The sequence below is a fragment of the Elephantulus edwardii genome, unplaced genomic scaffold (genome assembly GCF_000299155.1).
Source record: "Elephantulus edwardii isolate Elephantulus edwardi_28Jun2011 unplaced genomic scaffold, EleEdw1.0 scaffold00095, whole genome shotgun sequence".
Classification (NCBI taxonomy): Eukaryota; Metazoa; Chordata; class Mammalia; order Macroscelidea; family Macroscelididae; genus Elephantulus; species Elephantulus edwardii.
This window is the reverse complement of record NW_006399845.1, coordinates 10,428,675-10,450,237: the sequence shown is the minus strand read 5'-3', so window position 1 is coordinate 10,450,237 and position 21,563 is coordinate 10,428,675. Positions and strand designations below refer to the sequence as shown.

The following is a 21,563-nucleotide window of genomic DNA, read 5'->3' as shown; positions in this document are numbered from 1 at the left end:
TGTCAATGAGTTGAATATCTTCACTTAAAACTGTTGGATATTTAGAATCCTAAAAGATGTAGTTTAAGTAGATCTCTGTAATCTGACAATGACCATTTTAGTAGGTATTTCAGATTGGGGAGGCTTTGATGAAAATTTCTTATTTTGTCTCTGAACTTTATTAACTTTTTCTTTTCTTTTAAAGGACCTAGAGAGAGCTAGATTTTATCAGGAATGGTAATAGTTGGCAAAAGTGGGCTCTGATATACCGAGAATTAGGATGATGGAACAAAACCAGCAGACTTTTGTTCTTTTATACATGAGGTCATTATGAATTGGAATTAACGATATGGCAACTAATAGCAATAATAGGGAATGTCCTTTAACAAAAATGTTCGAGAATGATGCTCAAAAGACATAATTTTTTTTAATTAACAATTTGTATCTATTTTACCCAAGTTTAAGGGGAATTAAAATAATTTATCCTGAATTGTTTAGCAAACTGCTTTCTCAAAACAAATTCTAAACAGCATTGAGCTTTGTTTCATTTTCTTTTTATGCCTTTTCAAAAATCTTGGTTGCACAAAGACATTTTATAAATTCATAACTGAATAAAAGTTAGGAAAATCTTTTTTGTATAAGATAGTATGCTATAATTTATTTTGACATCTTTATATGATAACATTGACGTGTTTTTTAGTAAATTTCAGGAGTATGAATAGTCTTCATTGAAAAAAGTGACAAAGTGAATTCTCTTAAAAGTTAGTTGTTAGAGTATTTTAAAGAAATTTAGTAATTACTGTGTATAAATTTTGGTTCAAATAGACTGGTCTTACTCCCTTGATGGAAGCGGCTTCTGGAGGATATGCAGAAGTTGGAAGAGTTCTCCTTGATAAAGGAGCTGATGTCAATGCTCCCCCTGTGCCTTCCTCAAGAGACACTGCTCTGACAATAGCAGCAGACAAAGGTCACTACAAATTTTGTGAGCTCCTGATTAATAGGTGAGTGAATTTTACATACTGTGTACAGAAATCATATGATTTCATTCACTGTAAAGATGGTTTTATTGTCTTGAAATTTTTAAGAATAGACTATTTGCATCTTATATGAAATAATAAAGCATGATGAAAAAAACTAGGAAAGGTTACTCTTCTTGTAATAAATGAACTGTATTCATACTCTTTCATTTTCTAGGGGAGCCCATATTGATGTCCGTAACAAGAAGGGAAACACACCACTTTGGCTGGCAGCGAATGGTGGTCATTTTGATGTAGTGCAGTTACTAGTGCAAGCAGGTGCTGATGTGGATGCAGTAGATAACCGGAAAATCACACCCCTTATGTCAGCATTTCGCAAGGTAATTAAGGAGCGAGGGTTGTCAAATTTTATTATTTTAAAGCAATTCTATGTTGAAACCATAAGAAAAGAGAAGTTGATCTTGGAGCACTGAGTATATTCACATACTAGTCATTACGATACTGAAGAGGAATGGTGTGTCTCTGGACACTAAGGTGCGTCTGGTACAGGCCATGGTCTTTGCAATCACTTGTTAGGCATCAGAGAGCTGAACAATGACCAGGGAGGATAGAAGGAGAATTGATGCCTTTGAGCTGTGGTGTTGGAGAATGTTGTTGAGGGTACCATGGACTGCTAAGAAATAAAACAGATTCATGCTGGAGAGGGTTAAACCGGGCTGCTCCTTGGAGGCAAGGATTCTGAGGTTTCGTCTGACATTTTGGTTATGTTGTAAGGAGAGACCGGTCTTTGGAGAAGGACTTCATGCTTGGGAGAGTGGAGGGCAGGCACAGAAGGGTAAGGTCCTCTGGGAGGTGGATTGATTCAGTGACTGGGGCAGTCAGGATGAGTGTTTTGGAAACAGTGAGATTGGCACAGGACAGAGCCGAGTTTAGAGCTGGTTTACATAGGGTCGCTGTGAGTCGCAAGTGACTCGACGGCACGTAACGACAGCAACACTTTTTGAGTCCAAATTTTACGAAGCATATGTTAATTCACAATTGTAGTAACTTAGTGTCTGTAATATTTGCTATATTGTTTATTATTATAGATTAAGTGTTAGATTTAAGGAGAGCTATGCAAATAGATGTCTTTTCTTATCTATTTTTGTTGTGTGCCATTCAGTAGATTCCAAGTTCTTTAAGACAGAATAGTATTTCCAAGGTAATAGTCTTTTTGAAAGACCACATCTCTCTCCCACAAAACAGCTGGTGGGCTTAAACTCCCAATCTTTGAGTTCGCATCCAAACACTTAACCAGAGCTCAATAAGAACTCCTTTTTTTCTACATAAGGAAGAACAAAAATAGAGTGAAAAGTTTTGCGTAGTCTGCCTCCCATCAAGCTCTGTAGATCGGTCATTATTGTATCCTTCTTTGCTTACTATACTTGAGGCACTGCCCTAGAATACTTTAAAATTTTAATTGCCTCAGCCCCTTTGCTCACTGGTTTTCTCTTCTTAAAAGTTTTTCTTTGTTCCTATTTTCCTAACTTACCCTAGTTAATATTTAACTCCCATTTAAAATCTCACTTGTCAGAGTCCTTTGTTAATATATCTGAGAAAGGTTCTCATAGAGCTCTTTTCTTTTGTAGAATTCATCCCAGTTTGTAATTGTATATTAAAGTTGTTACTTTTTAAATACCTGTCTTCCTAATTTTCCTGAAAGCTCCATATGGATCTATGTTCATGACTTTTTCAGCACTATTTATACCTACTTATTGAGCAGTGTGCGATTGAGTTGATTCTAACTCAAGGTAACTTCACGTGTATCAGAGTAGAACTGTGCTCCATAGGGTATTCAGTTGCTGTGATCTTTTGGAAGAGAATCACCAAGACTTCCTTCTAAGGTGCTTAAACTGGCACCTTAATAGCAAAGCATTTAACCGTTTGTGCTACTCAGGGTCTCCTGGTGCATACTAAGTGGCCACTAAATAACTATTGAATGAAAGCACCTGCTGTGTAACTTAAAATAAAATCATAAAATATTTCCAAATAATTCTTTTATTCCATTTTCTTCTTTTCTTGTAATTGAAGTGTAATTTATACAGAGTGAGGTGTACAAATCTTATAGTACATAGTTTAATAAGTGCATATGCCAGTGTAATCCATGCCCCATAAAGATATTAAACATTTCCCTAACCATAGAACATTTATTTCTTTCTGCATATTATAGATAAAATATCTTTCTGTTATTTTCCATTGTCAAACTAATTCTTGAGCATCTTTTAAAATTTATCAAAAAAGGAAAGCTTAGTTATATTAAAATAGATCAATGTTGCATTGACCGGGGAAACTCTGGTGGAGGGAGTTGGGCTGCTAACCCAAAGACTGAGCCTGTCTGGTGGTTCAAATCCACCATTGACTCCTTGGGAGAAAGATGAGCAACCTCCTCCTCAGCCTCAGAATCCCAGTGAAGAGCCATGAGTCAGTTCTGACTCTACAGCAATGAGTTTGAAGGGTTTTTGGGAAAATTGACTGTAGATCATTCCATCCTTGGTAGTAACATTTAGAAAGTATTTTTTTCCTACATTCAAATTATAACAAGATAGAGCCAGAAGAAAATTTTATAATCCAGAACATCTCCATTATATAAGTATCCATTTTCTTTTTATGCTGAGATGCATTTTTTGGTATATATTTTCATTTTGGGATCTTTGGTGGTCTGTGGGGTAGGAGTTGTTCCCAACCCAAAGGTGGTCAGTTCAAATCCACCAGCTTCTCTGTAGGAGAAAGATGGGCAATCTCTTCCCATATGGTTTATAATCTCTGAAAACCTACTGGAGGGTCAGCTGTGAATCGGTGCTAACTCTGGCAATGAGCTTGAGCTTGATTTTTATTTTATTAGCAGATTTATTCTAGGAGGTATTGTTTTTCTAGAAAAACCTTTCTACTTTCAATGGGATGTGGGCTAATGAAAATAATGAAAAAATGTATTTTGATTCATCACTTCCTGAAGATAGCATACTTAATCTTTTTTTGTTTTCAAAACTAAATATGGTTCTTATTTTCATAATTCTAAATTTAGACTATTAAGCAACATTTTTATTTTATATTAAAAGTATTAGTATACGCTCTACATTTTCAAGAGTATAGAAAAAAACTTGAAGGGATTTTGACATTTTGGTCCTTTTTTTACTTAATACAGGGTCATGTAAAAGTTGTTCAGTATTTGGTGAAGGAGGTTAATCAGTTCCCTTCTGATATTGAATGCATGAGATACATAGCAACAATTACAGATAAGGTAAGTTGAAAACACTATTTAATGGAAAATGTTATGTTACATAATATACTTAACACAATTTTTCAAAATGCTTTTTAAGCACAGTTTTGGTTTTACAGAATTAGATGTCAAGATATGCAAGCAGGGACTTACTCTTTTTGTCCTGTAAGAGGTTAAGCACCTTATATTTCTATGCTTTAGTTTGTCTATTTGCAAAACAGGCATCATGTTTTTGTTGTTATGTGCCGCCAGGTTGCCTGCGACTCAGTGACCCTCTGTATAACAGCCCTAAACCCTGCTCTATCCTGTGCCGATCTCATTGTCTCTGATATACCTACACTCATTACCCTTGTCACGGAATCAATTCCTCTTATCAAGGACTTTCTCTCCTGCGCTTTCCCTCCACCCTTCCAAGCGTGACGTCCCTCTCCAAGGACTTGTCCCTCCTTGCAGCATGTCCAAAGTATGCATAATACTCTTTTAACTATATTGCTGTATTCTTCCTAGTGTGGATCATAATTTCTGTGACTACAGTGAAGGTTTATAACTAAATCTGTTAGTTTAAGTTAATTTGTGCAATCTTAGGTAAGGAGAATTCATAGACTTTTTAAGAAACGGTATCGTTTTTGTGTACTGTCAAGTCAGATCCTACTGGCACAGTAAGAGATTGCCCCCCCCCTTTCTCCAGCTTAGCATCTGGTGGATTTGAACTGTGTACCTTCAGGTTTGCAGTACAGCTTCTTGCCACTAGGGCACCAGAGCTCCTTTAGGAAACAGTGTCTTATTTTGATCAAAGACTGTCTCAAAGAATAGCTTAATTTGATTTGGTGAACGTTTATTGATTAGACTTTAACTTAGATTAAATATGCTCATCACTTCATGTTTTATTTAATCTATTCTGTTGTCTTCTGTTTATATCATTCCATTTTTTGCTATAGGAACTGCTGAAAAAATGCCACCAATGTGTTGAGACAATAGTGAAGGCTAAAGACCAGCAGGCTGCAGAAGCAAATAAGAATGCAAGTATTCTTTTAAAGGAACTAGATCTGGAGAAGGTAAGTTGGGAAATGTAATTCCCCTTACTAGAAACTTGAAAATTTGCCTAGTAGAATTTTACCTACTTGAACCAATAATCTTAAAAAACTGTTTCAAAAGAAACGTTTTAAACTAGATTCAATTTGTTTCTTCAAAATTTTGCTTATTTGTGTAATTCATAAAAAATATTTTTAATCCATATAATTGAGATTTTGAGCAAGATTCCAATTTACCAAATTGTATCATTGCCTACGTAGTTTTAGCATGTAGTTTTGGAAGAAATTTAGTAAGATATATAGAAATTATATGCATACCATATGATCCATCTTTAAGTGATTTAGCAGATCCCAATTAAAGGACCAAGTCTAGTACCCAAAGATGAGTAGCATAATAGAGAAAAGTAAAATGTAAAACAAAAACATCTTTCTGATGTTCTCCTTAACAAAAATAAAGGAAGCCTTGGTGATTCTAGAAGTTAAATTGAAAATTAAATACCGTATACAAGTAGAGTTATTCTAGGAATTCGGATTTGGCTTATCAAGCAGACACTGTATTTATTGATCATTAAAGAAAGAAACTATATATGATAATCTTGAGAGATGGTAAAGTTTTGACATTTATTATTAGCTTAAAATATCAACAACAAAACCTAGTAGGATAACAATAGAAGTTCCTAACTTGATAAAAGAGTATTTTTATCTAAGTATATTTAACAATGTTGTTAGAGGCATACCATTCAAGTCAGAGTTGAAATATCAAATTATCATTTACAAAATATCATATATAAAATTACCATTTGTTAATGTCATATATCTCTATAGAAAACCGAAAAAAATTCACTGAACTTAAACAGAATTTAAAAACTGGAAATAAAAACTATATGTGTACAATCTCCCATTCTATGAATTTACTTTCTTCGCGGTAACCCTTGGACCTCAGAATTGTAATGTTGATAATATCTGGTTAATCTGTTTTTCTCTTTGTTATTCATGATTTGAAGTTACTACATTAATGGAAAAATTATATACTTATTTGCAGTCAAGAGAAGAGAGCAGAAAACAGGCTCTGGCTGCTAAAAGAGAGAAAAGAAAAGAAAAGAGAAAAAAGAAAAAGGAAGAACAAAAAAGGAAACAGGAAGATGAGGAAAACAAACCTAAGGAAAATTCAGAACTACCAGAGGATGAAGATGAAGAGGAAAATGATGAAGATGGTGAGAAATGACAAATCTGACTTAGTGATTAAATTCTTGGTGGTGGTTTGTTTTTTATTTGTTAGGTTGTGTTTTTTTAATTTGATTTTTTGTTTTCTTTTTTTTTTTAATTGTGCTTTTAGTGAAAGCTTATAGAAAGGATGGGTTTTCATTCATTGATTGATAACTATCCCTCCCTCTTTCCCAATTCAGTTTGTAATGCATGGCTTGTTCCATATTAATTGTCATACATATACTGTCTAATAATGTATTCCTTTCACATAATCCTTCCCTCTACCTATTCCAAGGTAGTGGTCCTTACCTATCCATTCTTTTCCCACATTCTCCTCCAACATGTCTATCCTTTTTTAAAATTATTTAGTTTTTAATGTAACATAGATATTTTTTACAGCATATTCTTTCCATTTATTTTCCCCATTCATTTTCCTCCTTTCCCACCCCTCACCCTCAGTTCATTTTTCTCTTTGAAAAGGAAAAAAAAAATAATATTTTCATTGTTAAATCCTTCCCCAAGTCCACAGTCCACTTTACTATACATTTCTTTTTGTAATCTTGTCGTGAAAATAATACCTAATCCTACATTCCTTTTCTGGAAGCAGGAGTGGCATCCACTTCCGAAATGGCTTGCCTCCAGAAACACTATGTACGAACAATGTTCAGGCCATTAGTTCATAGGATCAGTATGAGTCGTCTACAACTCGACAGCACCAAACAACAACATTCCTCTTGAACAGTTCTCTCCCTCACCTGTTTCAATGCAGTATGCATTATTTATCCCCTCTTTTTTTGGGTTCCCCCAACCTAGATGTCAGTCCAGTTTTACAACAGTGGCACTATGCAGTATTTGTCATTTTGTGACTAAGATATTTCACTCAGAATGATGTCTTCCAAGGTCACCTGTTTTGTATAATATTTCATAAGTTCCTTGTTTTTCAATGCTGCATAGTATTCCATTGTGTGAATGCACCACAGCTTCTCTCTATCCATTCGTTTGTTGATGGGCACTTAAGTTGTTTCCAACTCTTTGTTATTGTGAACAAAGCCACAGTAAACAAGGTTGTGCATATATCTACCTCAGTGACAGTTGTGGTTTCTTTCCTTCCCAATAGTGGAATTGCTGGGTCAAATGGTACTTCTTTTTGTGTTTTTTTGTTTGTTGTGGTTTTTTGGGGTGGTTTTTTTTTTTTTTTTTTTTAATTTTTTTTCAAATGGTATTTCTATTTACAACTTTTTGAGAAAGTGCCATACTGTCTTCCATAGTGCTTGCACCATTTTACACTCCCACCAACAATGAATAATCGGGGTTCCACTTTCTCCACAACTCCACCAGCATTTGCTGTTTGCTGGGGTGAGATCATATCTCATAGTTGTTTTGTCCATCCTATTTTTATAACATTGGTCTTAGTCCTTCTGTAAATGTTTGTCCTTCGGCAGTATTTCTCCTTCTGTGATTCAAATATTTCCCTTAGAATGTCTTAAGAGTCTTATACATGTTGTGTAGTGTTTTTACAAGATCATTATTTTTCAGTACTGTATAATATTTCGTTATGTTCCTTTACTCCAGGTTTCTATCCATTCGTGATGGGTCTTTGGGCTGCTTCTATGTCTTCGTTATTGTGAATAATGCTGCAGTAAACCTGGGTGTATATCAGTTCTCATTGATCAATTTCAGTTTGAGGCATTTGTTATTCTAGTTATCTCCTTTCTAGGTGAATGTGGAATCTGAAATTGATAGTTTTATAGTGAATTCTTTCTTTGAATTGTCATTGCTGTCAAGTTGGAAGCAACTCATAGCTGAACCCCACCACCCTCACCCTCATTGAGTTCGAGTTTTCTGAAGCTATAATTCTCACAGGAGATTGCCTATCGTAAAGAGTTCCTGGTGTATTCAGACCACCAGAGAACTGCAGCCTTTGGGTTAGCAGCACAACTCCCTACACACTAGGCCACAGAGTGAATCTTATCATGAATCCTTCTGAATCTTCCTCTTGGTATTTTACATCATAAATTCATACAGACAGAAAAAAGGTAATTAGTACATCATTCAGTGAGCTTTAGTCATCATTAAAGTCACTTTGTAAAACACTATGTCTTAAATGCCATGCAGTAAGAAATTTGCCAGTTTCTTTTCATATTCATTTCAAACCTCTTTACAGCCCCATTTCCCACTTTGTTGGAAACTAGGAAAACCCAGTAAATATTTAGCTAAAGTTAAAGCTATACAGGGCTTAAGTAGAGAATTTATTATCTAAAAGGTTTTTTATTTCTTAAAAAAAAAACTTTTCATAAAAAATTTATTTAAAACTTTTTAAAATGTTTATTTTACAGTCAGTCTGTTAGTGCTTATAAAAGACAAGTGATTTTGCGCTACTTGAATTCTAATTTTAGCATACTGTTTACTTCATTTGAAAACTTAATGAAATTCAAGCTATATTGTGATTTTTGGTTAGTAATATTAAAATTTAAGAGCTTAAGAAAGTTAATAACTTCTATGTTTCATACCAACTTAGACATCATAATATATTTTCTCTAGCAATATTAACATAATCTAGATGGCTGAGTTGTTTCGAATATTTGGGTGTATTTTGGGTGCAGTTTGTTTTGAGATCCATGACATTGAGTGTGGTTTTGTGTGTTTTTTTATCCTTTCTGATCATTTCAGTGGAGCAAGAAGTTCCCATAGAACCTCCTAGTGCAACCACCACTACCACAATTGGAATATCTGCAACATCTACAACATTCACAAATGTATTTGGGAAAAAAAGGGCCAATGTCGTGACAACCCCCAGCACCAATCGGAAAAATAAGAAGAATAAAACAAAAGAGACCCCTCCCACTGCTCATTTAATTTTACCAGAACAACATATGGCACAACATAAAGCAGATAAAAATAAAATAAATGGAGAACCCAGAGGTGGTGGTGCAGGTGGAAATAGTGATTCTGACAACTTGGACAGCACAGATTGCAACAGTGAGAGTAGTAGTGGTGGTAAAAGCCAAGAGTTAAATTTCATTATGGATGTGAATTCCTCTAGTGATAGGAGATATCCCTCAGTGCTACTCCATTCCCAAGAAGAAAAGACAAATACTACCACTTCTAAAACTCAGACACGGTAAGCTTTTCATACTTGTGAACACTATACCCAGCTTTCCTTTCTCATGCCTCATAAAAAGTATTTAAAAGGTATTCTCTAAATATAAGTTGTTTTAAAATAATTTTATTCCATATTACCTGTCTGAAGTGTTCAAAACTAAAATTCATCTAATTCTCCTAATTAAACTCTAAATAGGAAAATAAATTATTAGAAATACTAATATTTATTATAGTCATACTCTAAAATTGACAATATTAGCATACCCTGATTTTATTGTAACTACAATTTTTATCCACTGTAGTCCAACTTTCGGTGTTTGAATCTGTTTTAAGACTAAACTAGATTCTGACTTAGTGTTTATTTGATGTACTGGATTTTAATGCAAATATTTTAATGTAACTTTGTGAAAGACTAGTCTTTGAGTTCCTCTCTTGAAACTTTAAAAAATAAAAAACACTTAGCTTTTTTTGAACCTTGGTATTTCTATCTCTTTAGACTTGAAAGTGAAGTGAATTCTAATTCATTATCAACAAGTTACAAGTCGGTTTCATTGCCATTGAGTTCTTCAAACATAAAGCTGAACCTTACTAGCCCTAAAAGGGGACAAAAAAGAGAAGAAGGGTGGAAAGAAGTTGTACGAAGGCAAGTAGAACTAGTCTTTCTCTTTTTTTTGCCTCCCTAACTTTCATAAACTATATTGGAATCACTTTTTCACTTTTCTTGTAAAGTGATTACCCAGTCAGTTAGTGGATATCTGAATGTAATCATTGATTTCTGTTGAAGTATCATACTAAATCCAGAATAAGCTTTTTATATAATTCAGTAAGATTACCTATATTAAGTATGACATTATTTACATTTAGAAAATGTCAGTATATACAGTCACTTTATAGTTGACATAATTTTCAGGTGATCTTTGAATTCTTAGATTATGGATGATTTAAATATAATTTTTTTTAAGCAGAGTAGTAGGTGTTTACTAAATTAACTTCAATAAGATAAATTTTCTAGTAAAAAAAGCTTAATAATCTCATCTTCCTTGTTTGAGATATAATATTCTACAGACATCCATGAACTTACAAGACATCTTTTTTAGTAAAGACCATTTACTATTCAAAGACATTGCCTATAGAGCTCTTATGGCTTAGTGGTAAGAAGTTGCACGGTGAACCCAAAGACATTGCCTTTTGTAAGCTCACATGTGTGCACTCTTTGTTTTACAGGTCAAAGAAATTGTCTGTTCCTGCCTCAGTGGTGTCCAGGATAATGGGAAGAGGAGGATGCAATATCACTGCAATACAAGATGTTACTGGTGCCCATATTGATGTAGATAAACAAAAAGATAAGAATGGAGAGAGAATGATCACAATAAGGTAAATTGGAAAGAACAAATGCCAAACCAAAAACACATGGTAGTAATGAGAGCTCTGGTGTCCTACTGGTAAGAAGCTGCACTATGGTCTCAAAGGCACACAGTTCAAATTCTCTGGCTGCTCTGTAGGAGAAGGATGGGCAGGCAGTCTCCTCCCTTGCAATTAACTGCTTCTAAATGCCCACTATAGGGTCAGCTATAGCTTGGTACTCTATGGTACACAGCAACAACAATGATAGATATATATTGCTGTTTCTGTGTGGAACTTAATTTTTAAAACAAGCATATTTTTCTTTTGTTAAGTATAGTACAGTGAATAATTTTATTTTTTATTAATATCGTTATTTTTAAAATATTCTGGTCTTTTGTTGTTTGTTTTTCCCTTAGGGGTGGTACAGAATCAACAAGATATGCAGTTCAACTTATCAATGCACTTATTCAAGATCCTGCCAAGGAATTAGAAGACTTAATTCCAAAAAATCACATCAGAACACCTGCCAGCACCAAATCCATTCATGCAAATTTCTCATCTGGAGTGGGCACCACAGCAGGTTCCAGTAAAAATGCATTTCCCTTGGGTGCTCCAACTCTTGTAACTTCACAGGCAACAACATTATCTACGTTCCAGCCCACTAACAAACTTAATAAGAACGTTCCAACAAATGTACGTTCTTCTTTCCCAGTTTCTTTACCCTTAGCTTATTCCCACCCTCATTTTGCCCTGCTGGCTGCCCAAACTATGCAACAGATTCGGCATCCTCGTTTACCCATGGCCCAATTTGGAGGAACCTTTTCACCCTCTCCTAATACTTGGGGACCATTTCCAGTAAGACCTGTGACTCCTGGCAACACAAATAACTCTCCAAAGCATAATAATACAGGCCGTCTACCTAACCAGAACGGGACTGTTTTATCCTCTGACTCTGCTGGACTAACCACCAGTTGTCCCATCACTGTCTCTTCTGTAGTTTCCACCAACCAGCAACTGTGTGTGACTAATTCCCGGACTCCTTCATCCGTTAGAAAGCAGTTATTTGCCTGTGTGCCTAAGACAAGTCCTCCAGCAACAGTGATTTCTTCTGTGACAAGCACTTGTAGCTCGCTGCCTTCTGTTTCCTCTGCACCTGTCACTAGTGGGCAAGTTCCCACCACATTTTTGCCTGCAAGTACTCCTCAAGCACAGGTTTCTTCACAAAAAATGGAGTCTTTCTCTGCCATGCCAGCCCCCAAAGAGAAAGTGTCCACACAGGACCAGCCCATGGCAAACCTGTGTACCCCATCTTCAACTGCAAATAGTTGTAATAATTCTGCCAGCAACACCCCAGGAGCCGCAGAAACTAACTCATCCAGTAGTCCTACTCCTCCCTCCAATAGCACACAAGAGGAGACACAACCATCCAGCGTGTCTGATTTAAGTCCTATATCAATGCCTTTTGCATCTAACTCAGAATCTGCTCCATTGACATTGGCATCACCCAGATTGGTTGCTGCTGATAATCAGGACGCAAGTAATTTACCTCAGTTAGCTGTACCAGCACCTCGAGTTTCTCATCGAATGCAGCCCAGAGGTTCTTTTTACTCAGTGGTACCAAATGCAACTATACACCAAGATCCTCAGTCTATTTTTGTTACAAATTCAGTACCTTTAACACCACCTCAAGGCCCGCCAGCTGCAGTGCAGCTTTCTTCAGCCATGAACATTATGAATGGCTCTCAGATGCACCTTAATCCAGCAAATAAATCTTTGCCACCTACATTTGGCCCCACTACACTTTTCAATCACTTCAGCAGTCTTTTTGATAGCAGTCAGGTGCCAGCTAACCAGGGTTGGGGAGATGGTCCCCTGTCCTCTCGAGTTGCTGCAGATGCCTCTTTTACTGTTCAGTCAGCATTCCTGGGTAACTCTGTACTTGGACACTTGGAAAATGTACACCCTGACAACTCCAAGGCACCTGGCTTTAGACCACCTTCTCAGAGAGTTTCTACTAGTCCTGTTGGTAAGTAACTATAACTGTTAGCTGCAGCTCAGTTTGAGTCTCTTAACAAATTATTATCTGATCTACCAATATGATTTTTCTGTCCATAGTGAAAAAGATTTTATGATGGTAGTACACTTCTTGAAATTGGTATAATTTTATTTTAACCAAAAATAGACTCATGGGGTAATTCCAAGCTTCCAAATTTATAATGATAAGACTTTTTTTTTTAAATGATACCACTTTTAAGAAACTAGTGATTGTTTAGATTTCTCTGATTTTAAAAAATTTGGGTCGCAAATGTATTTATTTGGAAAATACTCCATAGTTCAAATTCTTTGTTTTAATTTCAGTCTTAGGTGCTCAGACTAAATAGTAAATGATGATGATGATGATGATGATGATGTGGAAATAGTACTGGGGGGTGGCTCTTAGTGGCCTAGTGGCAAGAAGATGCACTGCAGTCCCAAAGGCACGAGATTTGAGGTCACCAGCTGCTCTGTGGGAGAAAGATGGACAATCTCCTCTCATGTGTTTAACTCTCTGCAAACCCATTTGAGGATCCACAGTACCCAACAATATGCATAACACAGTGTTGTTATTGTTACGTGTTGTCAAGTCACCTGCAACTCATAGCGACCCTGTGTACCTCAGCCCTAAACCCTGTACTATCCTGTGCCAATCTCACTGTCTCTGACACACCTCACCCCCATTACCCCAGTCACTGAATCAGTCCACCTCAAAGAAGGTCTTCCTCTCCTCCGCTGTCCCTCCACCCTCCCAAGCATGACGTCCCTCTCCAAGGACTGGTCCCAGGGGCCTTGCAACATGTCCAAAGTATGTCATAATCTTTGCCTCCAGAGAACAGCCTGGTTTAATTTTCAAGGGTGAACCTGTTTGTTTTCTTAGCAGTCCACAGTGTATTCAATATCCTTCTCCAGCACTACAGTTCAAAGGCATCAATTCTCCTTCTATCCTCCCTAGTCATTGTCCAACTCTCTGATGCATAACAAGTGTTTGCGAAGATCATGGCCTGTATCAGACACACCTTAGTCTCCAGAGAGACACCATTGCTCTTCAGTACTTTGGAGAGGTCCCTAACAGCAGACTTTCCCATGGCAATACGTCTTTTAATTTCCTGGCTACTGGTACCAAGAGTGTTGACTTTGGAGCCAAGCAAACTAAAGCTGTGAACAATCTCAATCTCTCCACCATCCATCCTGATGCTGCCAGTTGGTCCAGTGGTGAGAATCTTTGTCTTCTTGATACTGAGCCTCAATCCATATTGAAAGTTGCAGCCCTTGACCTTCTCCAGCAAGTGCTTCAGGTACTCCTCAGTTTTAACAAGCAGGGTTGTATCATCTGCATAACGCAGATTGTTGATGAGTCTACCTCCAGTCCAGTCCTGATGCCACACTTCTCATAGATCCCAGCCTCCCAGATAATCTGTTCTGCATATAAGTTGAAAAGGTATGGAGATAAGGACACAGCCCTTGCATAACACAATGTTGTTGTTGTTGTTGTTGTTGTTGTTCATAGCGACCCTATGAAGGAGAGTCCTCGACACTTGGGTGCCTTTCATCCTCTCTCCAAGTTCATAGGGTTTCTGGAGGCAAGGTATTATGGAAGTGGATGCCACTCCTCCTTCCATGCTTGTTTAATTGGGGAGCTCCACTCCACTCTCAGTCCACATTGGGTAGCCAACCATTAACGCATTTGACACATCCATGTCACAGTGTTCAGCCTCACAGCAACCACAAGTGACCGCAGGACGGCAACTTGTACACCAGGGCTATACGACCTAGAGGAATGTCTGAACAAAAAGAATGAAAGACTGGCCGGAGGGCCACAGACTAAAAGTCACCCATCTTTGTCTTGGTCACGTCGTTTTCTCTTCACTGGGCCAGCTGATATATCTCTCTCTCTGTTGATGTTATTGTTGTTAAGTGCTGTCGAGTCACAGGCGACTCATAGCGACCCTATGAAGGAGAGTCCTCGATGCTTGGGTACCTTTCATCCTCTCTCCAGGCTCACAGGGTTTCTGGAGGCAAGCTATTTTGGAAGTGGATGCCACTCCTCCTTCCATGCTTGTTTAATCGGGGAGCTCCACCCCACTCTCTGTCCGCATTGGGTAGCCAACCATTAATGCATTTGACACATCCGTGTCACAGTGTTCAGCCTCACAGTACTATACATATATATTATCTTTGCATTAAGTGCAGCTGTTTGCTGAGATCTAATTCTTTGTGTTCTTTTCTTTAAAAGCCTCAAAAATGTAAGATTCAATTGTTGGCTCCTTGAAATTGGAAATTTACTGCTAAGGCATTATGAGAAAACTGTGGATAGATTTGAGACCACTATTGGCTTAGAGATATTTGGAAAATCTTAATTTTTCAAAGTTTAGGATCTGATTTTAGTTGGATCTGCACTGTCCTAGAAAACAAACTGTGGCTGACCTAGGACATGTAAGAAGTACTACGACTGCTTAGCTTTTTTCTTCCAACTGGAAAACGGTCCCGTAGCCTTGACCACGTGTACTATTATGTGTTGTTTAAAACTAGATGTGGTATACTTTCAGAAATTATGTTTGGTTTTTTTTCTGAAAAATACAGCTGTGGTATCAATCTTTGAAATAAACAAACCCTCTATAGTCAGAAATTCTCTAGGAATTTCCTTCCTTTTCTATAAATATACATGGATTTTAGTTTTCATTTTGGGGAAACTAGTAGAGTGGCAAAACCCCTAGATCAAATCCACCAGCTGCTCTGCAGGAGAAGGATGGTGATTCTCCTCCTGTGCAATTAACTGCTTCTGAAAACCAACCAGAGGGTCAGCTGTGGGTTGGTTCTAACTCAGCAGTACACAACAGCAACAACATGGTAAAGGAAAGGTCATTGCTGGCCTTCGGTTATGATTGTAATTGTTAGGTGCCATTGAGTCGATTCCAAGTCAGTGTGGTTCTGTGTACAGCAGAGCAAAGAGCCTAGTCCTATACCATCCTAACGCACTGGAACCATTGTTACAGCCTCTGTGTCAGCCATCTCCTTGAGGATCTTCCTATTTTTGCCAACCCTCTGCCTTACCAAGTTTTCTAATTTTCTCCCTCTCTCTTGACCACCGCCAATTCTGAACCATCTTACAGCTGATCCTCCATTGATTTTCCAAGGCTGTAAATCACATAGGAGGACGTTGCTCATTTTTCCCTGCAGAGTTGTTGATGGCTTTAGACTACCAAAGGAGTGTGGCCTGTTAACAGCACAACTTCCTATGGACTATATCACCAGAGCTCCTTCTTAATTATTTGTATTGTTGTTGTGTCATCGAATTGGAACTCTTAGCTGACCTGCCAATTGATTATCAGAGGCAGTAAATCACGTGGGAGGAGAATACCTAGTCCTTTTCCTATGGAGCAGCTTGTGAATTCTAACCATGCGCCTTTGGGATTACAGTGCATCTTCTTACTATAAGCTCTTAGTTAATGAGTGCTGCTATATTTCAGCACAGGAAGTTTTTGTAAGGAGCTGCCCTGTCAACCTGAAGGCACATGACTGAAATCCACCAACTGCTTCACGGGACAAATATGAATATGGACAGTTTCCTCCCATGTGATTTTCTGTCTCTGAAAACCCACTGGAGGGTCAGCTGTGTGTCGATTCTTACTAAACAGTATATAACAACATTATTTCAGATCCATTGTTCAGGGTCAAAATGAGTCATAATTGACTCAGTGGCATTTAATAACCATAACAGAGATACCATAAGTATAATAACAGAAATTTCTTTTCTTACAGGATAGGAAGCTAGAAATCCAATGTAAAATGGTATAAAGTTAAACAGAGTTACCATTTAATCTAAAACTTACCTATATGCCCAATAAAGGTATACATCCACATAAAATTTGTACACAAAGGTTAATTGCACTATTATTCGTAATAGTCAAGAATGGAAATAACCCAAGTGCCCGTCAACTGATAAATAGATAAATAAAATATGGAATGTGTGCAAAATAACACAAAAAAGAAATGAAGTACTTATTCAGTCTACAATATGGATGAGCCTTAACACATTTTGTTAGGTGAAAGGAACCAGTCACAAAGACCACATGATGATTTCATTTCTAGAATATGTTCATAATGGATAGATCTATACAAACTGAAAGTATATTCATATAGTTATTGAGAAGTAGGAAGATAGTAGTAAAGAAAAATGAGGAGAGACAGCTAATAAGTGTAGGATTTCTTTCATGGGTAAAAATAATCTAAAATTGATTGTACAACCCTGTGAATATACTAAAAAAAATGAAGGAATTAAAAAGGATATGAGTTAGATCTCAAAGTTGTTTCAAAATGAAAAGCAAATTTTAGCATTTTTTATGTTGCTATCAACTACTTTGTCCTGAAGTAATTATCTATAACCTTTTTTCAGCCCCGTATCTCCATCCAGTACATTTTTTAGACAAAGCAACTGAGTTTAAGAAAACTACTAAATTCAGATTTACATAATTCACATAGAAACCTTGGTGAAATTTGCAGGGGTTTTTGGTTGGCTTTGTTTTGTTTTAATCAGATAGGATGCTTACATTGCCCTAAGGTTAACAGGTTTTTCCTGCTAAAGGATGACACATTGGTAGACAACTAATTATTTACCCTCCATAAGAGATGACTGTTTGGTGAATGAAAGGTGTAACTTAAGATTTTTCCATAAAATGTAAAGCAGAAGTTAATCTGGAAACTACCTAGTTACAAATGTGCTCATTTCCTTCCCTTTCCAGTGAAAGCTTTGAGATTTAGCTAGACCCTTACTTCAGGTGGCTGCTATGCCTAAACATTAAGCTTGATCGTCTTGTTCTGCACTGCAAGAGAAAGAAAAAGAGAGTTTGGACATAGGGTATAACATAAGTGCATTCTTTTGTTATGATCTATAAAAACCCTGTAATGTCCTTCTTTTGAAGAAGTGAACAACTTTGCATTTTTGAATTGTGAAGCCTTGGTGAATTAGATGTCTTGGCTCTATTTCAGGGATACCATCCATTGATCCATCAGGAAACTCCTCCTCTTCCTCTTCTACTCCTCTCACAAGTTTTTCCAACATACCCGGAACACGGGTTTTCCTGCAAGGACCAGCTCCTGTTGGGACACCCAGTTTCAGCCGACAACATTTTTCTCCCCATCCTTGGACAAGTGCTTCAAACTCATGTAGGTATCCTGGATGCACTCTTCCGAAAGAGTCTTTAAATGCTTTTTTAAACTATTGGTTTCAGGTAACACTGTTGAGTAAATCAAATGGTATGCTTAAGGTTTGTATTTCCATGATATAAAAAAGTCAAAAGTTTACAGGATAGAAAACTTGAGAACCAGACTCAAATTATTCTTCCAAGTTGGAAATGTTTTCTTTGAGACTTGGATCAAGAAGAAAGGTGCTGTAAATAGTTTTACAGAAGGATCCTTTGGGGACAACATTATGAAATAATTTATTAAATCTAGGTGGAAGTTGAATTTATTTATGTGGTCAGTTATGGTTTCTTATTTTACATTTTAGGAAACTGTGTTACTACCATCCAAAAGTAAAAGTATTTATTCTGACAGATATATTTTGGTATTTAAAGCAGAAATATTAGCATTGAGTAGGATTTTGTTTTACATTATGAGATAATGAATATTGACCTTCTCTGAGGAAAATTTATTTAGAATTAGCCAGCTGGATTCCACTTAGATGATCCCAATTTTGTTGGCAACATCCAAAGCATCAAAGTCAGGAGCAAGTTGAACGTAGGCCGCCTTCTCTCTATCAGGCCTAATCAAGGTGTTGTCCTTGGCCACATCTATGTCATAAAGTTTCTTTATAGCTTTTTTGATGTAGTGCTTGTTGGCCTTGACATCCACCATGAACACAGTGTGTTTTTATCTTCTATGATACAGAGGTCAAGCTTGTTTCTCCTGGGAGTGCTCTTCTTTCGGGTGTTTGGGCTTCAGCGTCTCAGCATCTTAGGCTGCCGAAAGGTGGATGATGTGCAGATCATTTTTTTGTGGCATAGATGCCCTTTAGGATTGCCACTTTGGCCTTTAATGCTGTTACTTTGACTTCAGTTTTGGGAGAGGCAGGGGCTTCTTCTTCACTTTAGGTGCCATCTTCAAAAAAAAGGACCAGTATTGACCTTTTTGACAAGAAAAACCATGCAGATTAATTTAACTCACGTTAAGAAACAGTGTCATAAATTGAATTATACAACGATTTGCTAACTTTTGGCTGTTCTTTCATATGAGGGGAAAAAGAACTGTTGAAAAGGAAAAAAATGGGAAGGGAACTGTTAAAAGTATAGAGGCCACCAGCTGTTTAGCTAGATACTGTGGAAACACTGATATATATGTTACTTGAAAAGTTAATAGGGGGAAGGGTGAGAAAATGTGTGCAACAATAGATGTGATCTAATGTATTTCTAGAAATTTTATCTTTTTATTTGAATGATCTTATATAAATAAATTCTTCCTTGCAGAACTTTTGTGGAATAGCTCATTCCAGTAAGGTTTCTCATATTCTTACAAGTAGTTTTTATGTGTAATAAAACAATAGAGAAATATTTTGTCACCAGGTGACTCTCCTATTCCATCTGTTTCTTCGGGATCATCTTCACCTCTTTCAGCCACTTCTGCCCCACCTACATTGGGCCAACCAAAAGGAGGCGGTGCCAGTCAGGATCGAAAGATACCTCCCCCCATTGGAACAGAGAGACTAGCCCGGATTCGGCAAGGAGGATCTGTCGCTCAAGCCCCTGTGGGGACCAGTTTTGTTGCTCCTGTTGGGCCCAGTGGAATCTGGTCATTTGGTGTCAATGCTATGTCAGGTACAGTTTCTTGACTTTTGTCTGAGGGAATTTCTCGAGTAAATTGTAGGGTTTTGCTATTAAAACTTCCTTTCTATTAGAGAACAAGAAACCAAATTAAAACTTAATTTATAAACTTTGGAAGAGGCTTTTATTACTTTGAAGAATCCATCCCAGACTCAGGGTCTGGAGTGTCAGTTGGGATAATTATACCATCCGTAGTAAATACAGAATTGATCAGAAGCAAAGATTCAAAACTCTTTAAGAGAATATATAATCTTTTGAAAGATAACTGTGTTTGGGGTAGTCACTTAAATTTTCCAGAAACTTATTTGAAAAGATTATGATAAAAATAAGTTATCAAAGCTTGTTCTAAATTTTTCTTTCCAGAAGGCTTATCAGGTTGGTCGCAGTCTGTGATAGGGAACCATCCAATGCATCAGCAGTTATCAGACCCAAGCACATTCTCACAGCACCAGCCACTGGAGAGAGACGGTTCTGGAATGGTAGCACCTTCAAACATATTCCATCAACCTTTAACAAGTGGTTTTGTGGATTTTTCTAAAGTGAGTTAACAAACATCATTATAACTTTTTTTGACACTTTACAAACTGGGGTAGCCACATGTCAAGAAGTAGTTACAACTCATTTATTTCCATAACTTTCCCAAGTTTTCCAGTTTCAATTGTTGTCAGCAGATCGGTCATCCTGGAGAGTTCTCCACTCTCCACCCCAGAAACAGAGTTTGCTGTTTTGTTTCTACTGCCACAGCTTTGAGCCTCTCTGTTCCTCTGAAGAACTGCCCTTCCTCTCAGACTTAACTGTTTTAAAGTCGTATTATGGATACAAGCAATCATGGTGTTTTCCTTTTCTTCTTAGCACAAATTAACAAAAATGAAGTATGAGTTAAGGATATTGTGTCATCAACTGTCAGGAATTTCCCAATAATTTGCTGCTGCATTTGTTTTTGTATTCCCTTGTTTTTCTCTTTTTCACTAAACAGCTTTGCTGATGCAGATGACTAGTTTTGATTTTGCAACACTGTACTGTGATATATTAATATAACCCTGGCATTCTTTGAATAAAAGAAAATTTGAAATCTAAGCTGGTGTGGATTTATAATCATTTCATGATTAAAAATACTTTTCTGCCTTTTTAGGGTCTGCCCATTTCCATGTATGGTGGTACCATAATACCCTCTCATCCTCAACTTGCTGATGTTCCTGGAGGCCCTCTGTTCAATGGACTTCATAACCCAGATCCTGCTTGGAACCCTATGATAAAAGTTATCCAAAATTCAGCTGAGTGCACTGATGCCCAGCAGGTAAAATGGATTTAATTTATCCTCTCTTTTTCTTTTTTAATTCTCTGTATAGTGCAAGTTCTGAATATCAGAAGTGATACCTGACCACCTTGATCTAAGTTTTTCAATATCAAGATGATACTAAACATTTTTATTTCATATATGTGTATTCTTCCTAGGCAGAAACAGTGAATTACCATTGAATTTATATCTTTATTTTGTAACTGTAAAGATTCCTAATTAGAAATTCCAATTTTTCCTCCCCCTTTTCAGATTTGGCCTGGGACGTGGGCACCTCATATTGGAAACATGCATCTCAAATATGTCAACTAAGTTAGAAGGTCTTTACTCTTTAGCCTTGTTTGAGAAACCTATGACCTTGGAAGAACCCTGGGGATTTTTTTTAATGTGCCTACCTAAGACATTTTCTTTGAGGCTTTAGCAATGGAAATTTGATTGCCCATTGTATAAGAACAAATTGATTTCTTACCTACCTGATTATGTTCTCTGATTAGTTTAGCCATTTTGAACTTAAGACAT

General features: G+C 36.9%; 1 protein-coding gene across 1 annotated transcript in view; it reads left to right on the top strand.

Annotated features, from left to right (window-relative positions):
* Positions 1-21,356, top strand: part of ANKHD1 (ankyrin repeat and KH domain containing 1) — a 165,344-nt gene extending 143,988 nt beyond the window's left edge. The window contains exons 22-35 of the mRNA XM_006891229.1: positions 805-980; positions 1,174-1,336; positions 4,138-4,233; positions 5,151-5,267; positions 6,286-6,457; positions 9,120-9,570; positions 10,048-10,194; positions 10,776-10,925; positions 11,312-12,921; positions 17,919-18,095; positions 19,541-19,741; positions 20,111-20,286; positions 20,880-21,044; positions 21,297-21,356. Of these exons, the coding sequence (XP_006891291.1) occupies positions 805-980; positions 1,174-1,336; positions 4,138-4,233; positions 5,151-5,267; positions 6,286-6,457; positions 9,120-9,570; positions 10,048-10,194; positions 10,776-10,925; positions 11,312-12,921; positions 17,919-18,095; positions 19,541-19,741; positions 20,111-20,286; positions 20,880-21,044; positions 21,297-21,356 (3,861 nt within the window). The remainder of the gene's footprint in view (positions 1-804; positions 981-1,173; positions 1,337-4,137; positions 4,234-5,150; positions 5,268-6,285; positions 6,458-9,119; positions 9,571-10,047; positions 10,195-10,775; positions 10,926-11,311; positions 12,922-17,918; positions 18,096-19,540; positions 19,742-20,110; positions 20,287-20,879; positions 21,045-21,296) is intronic.
* Positions 21,357-21,563: the final 207 nt, after the last annotated feature.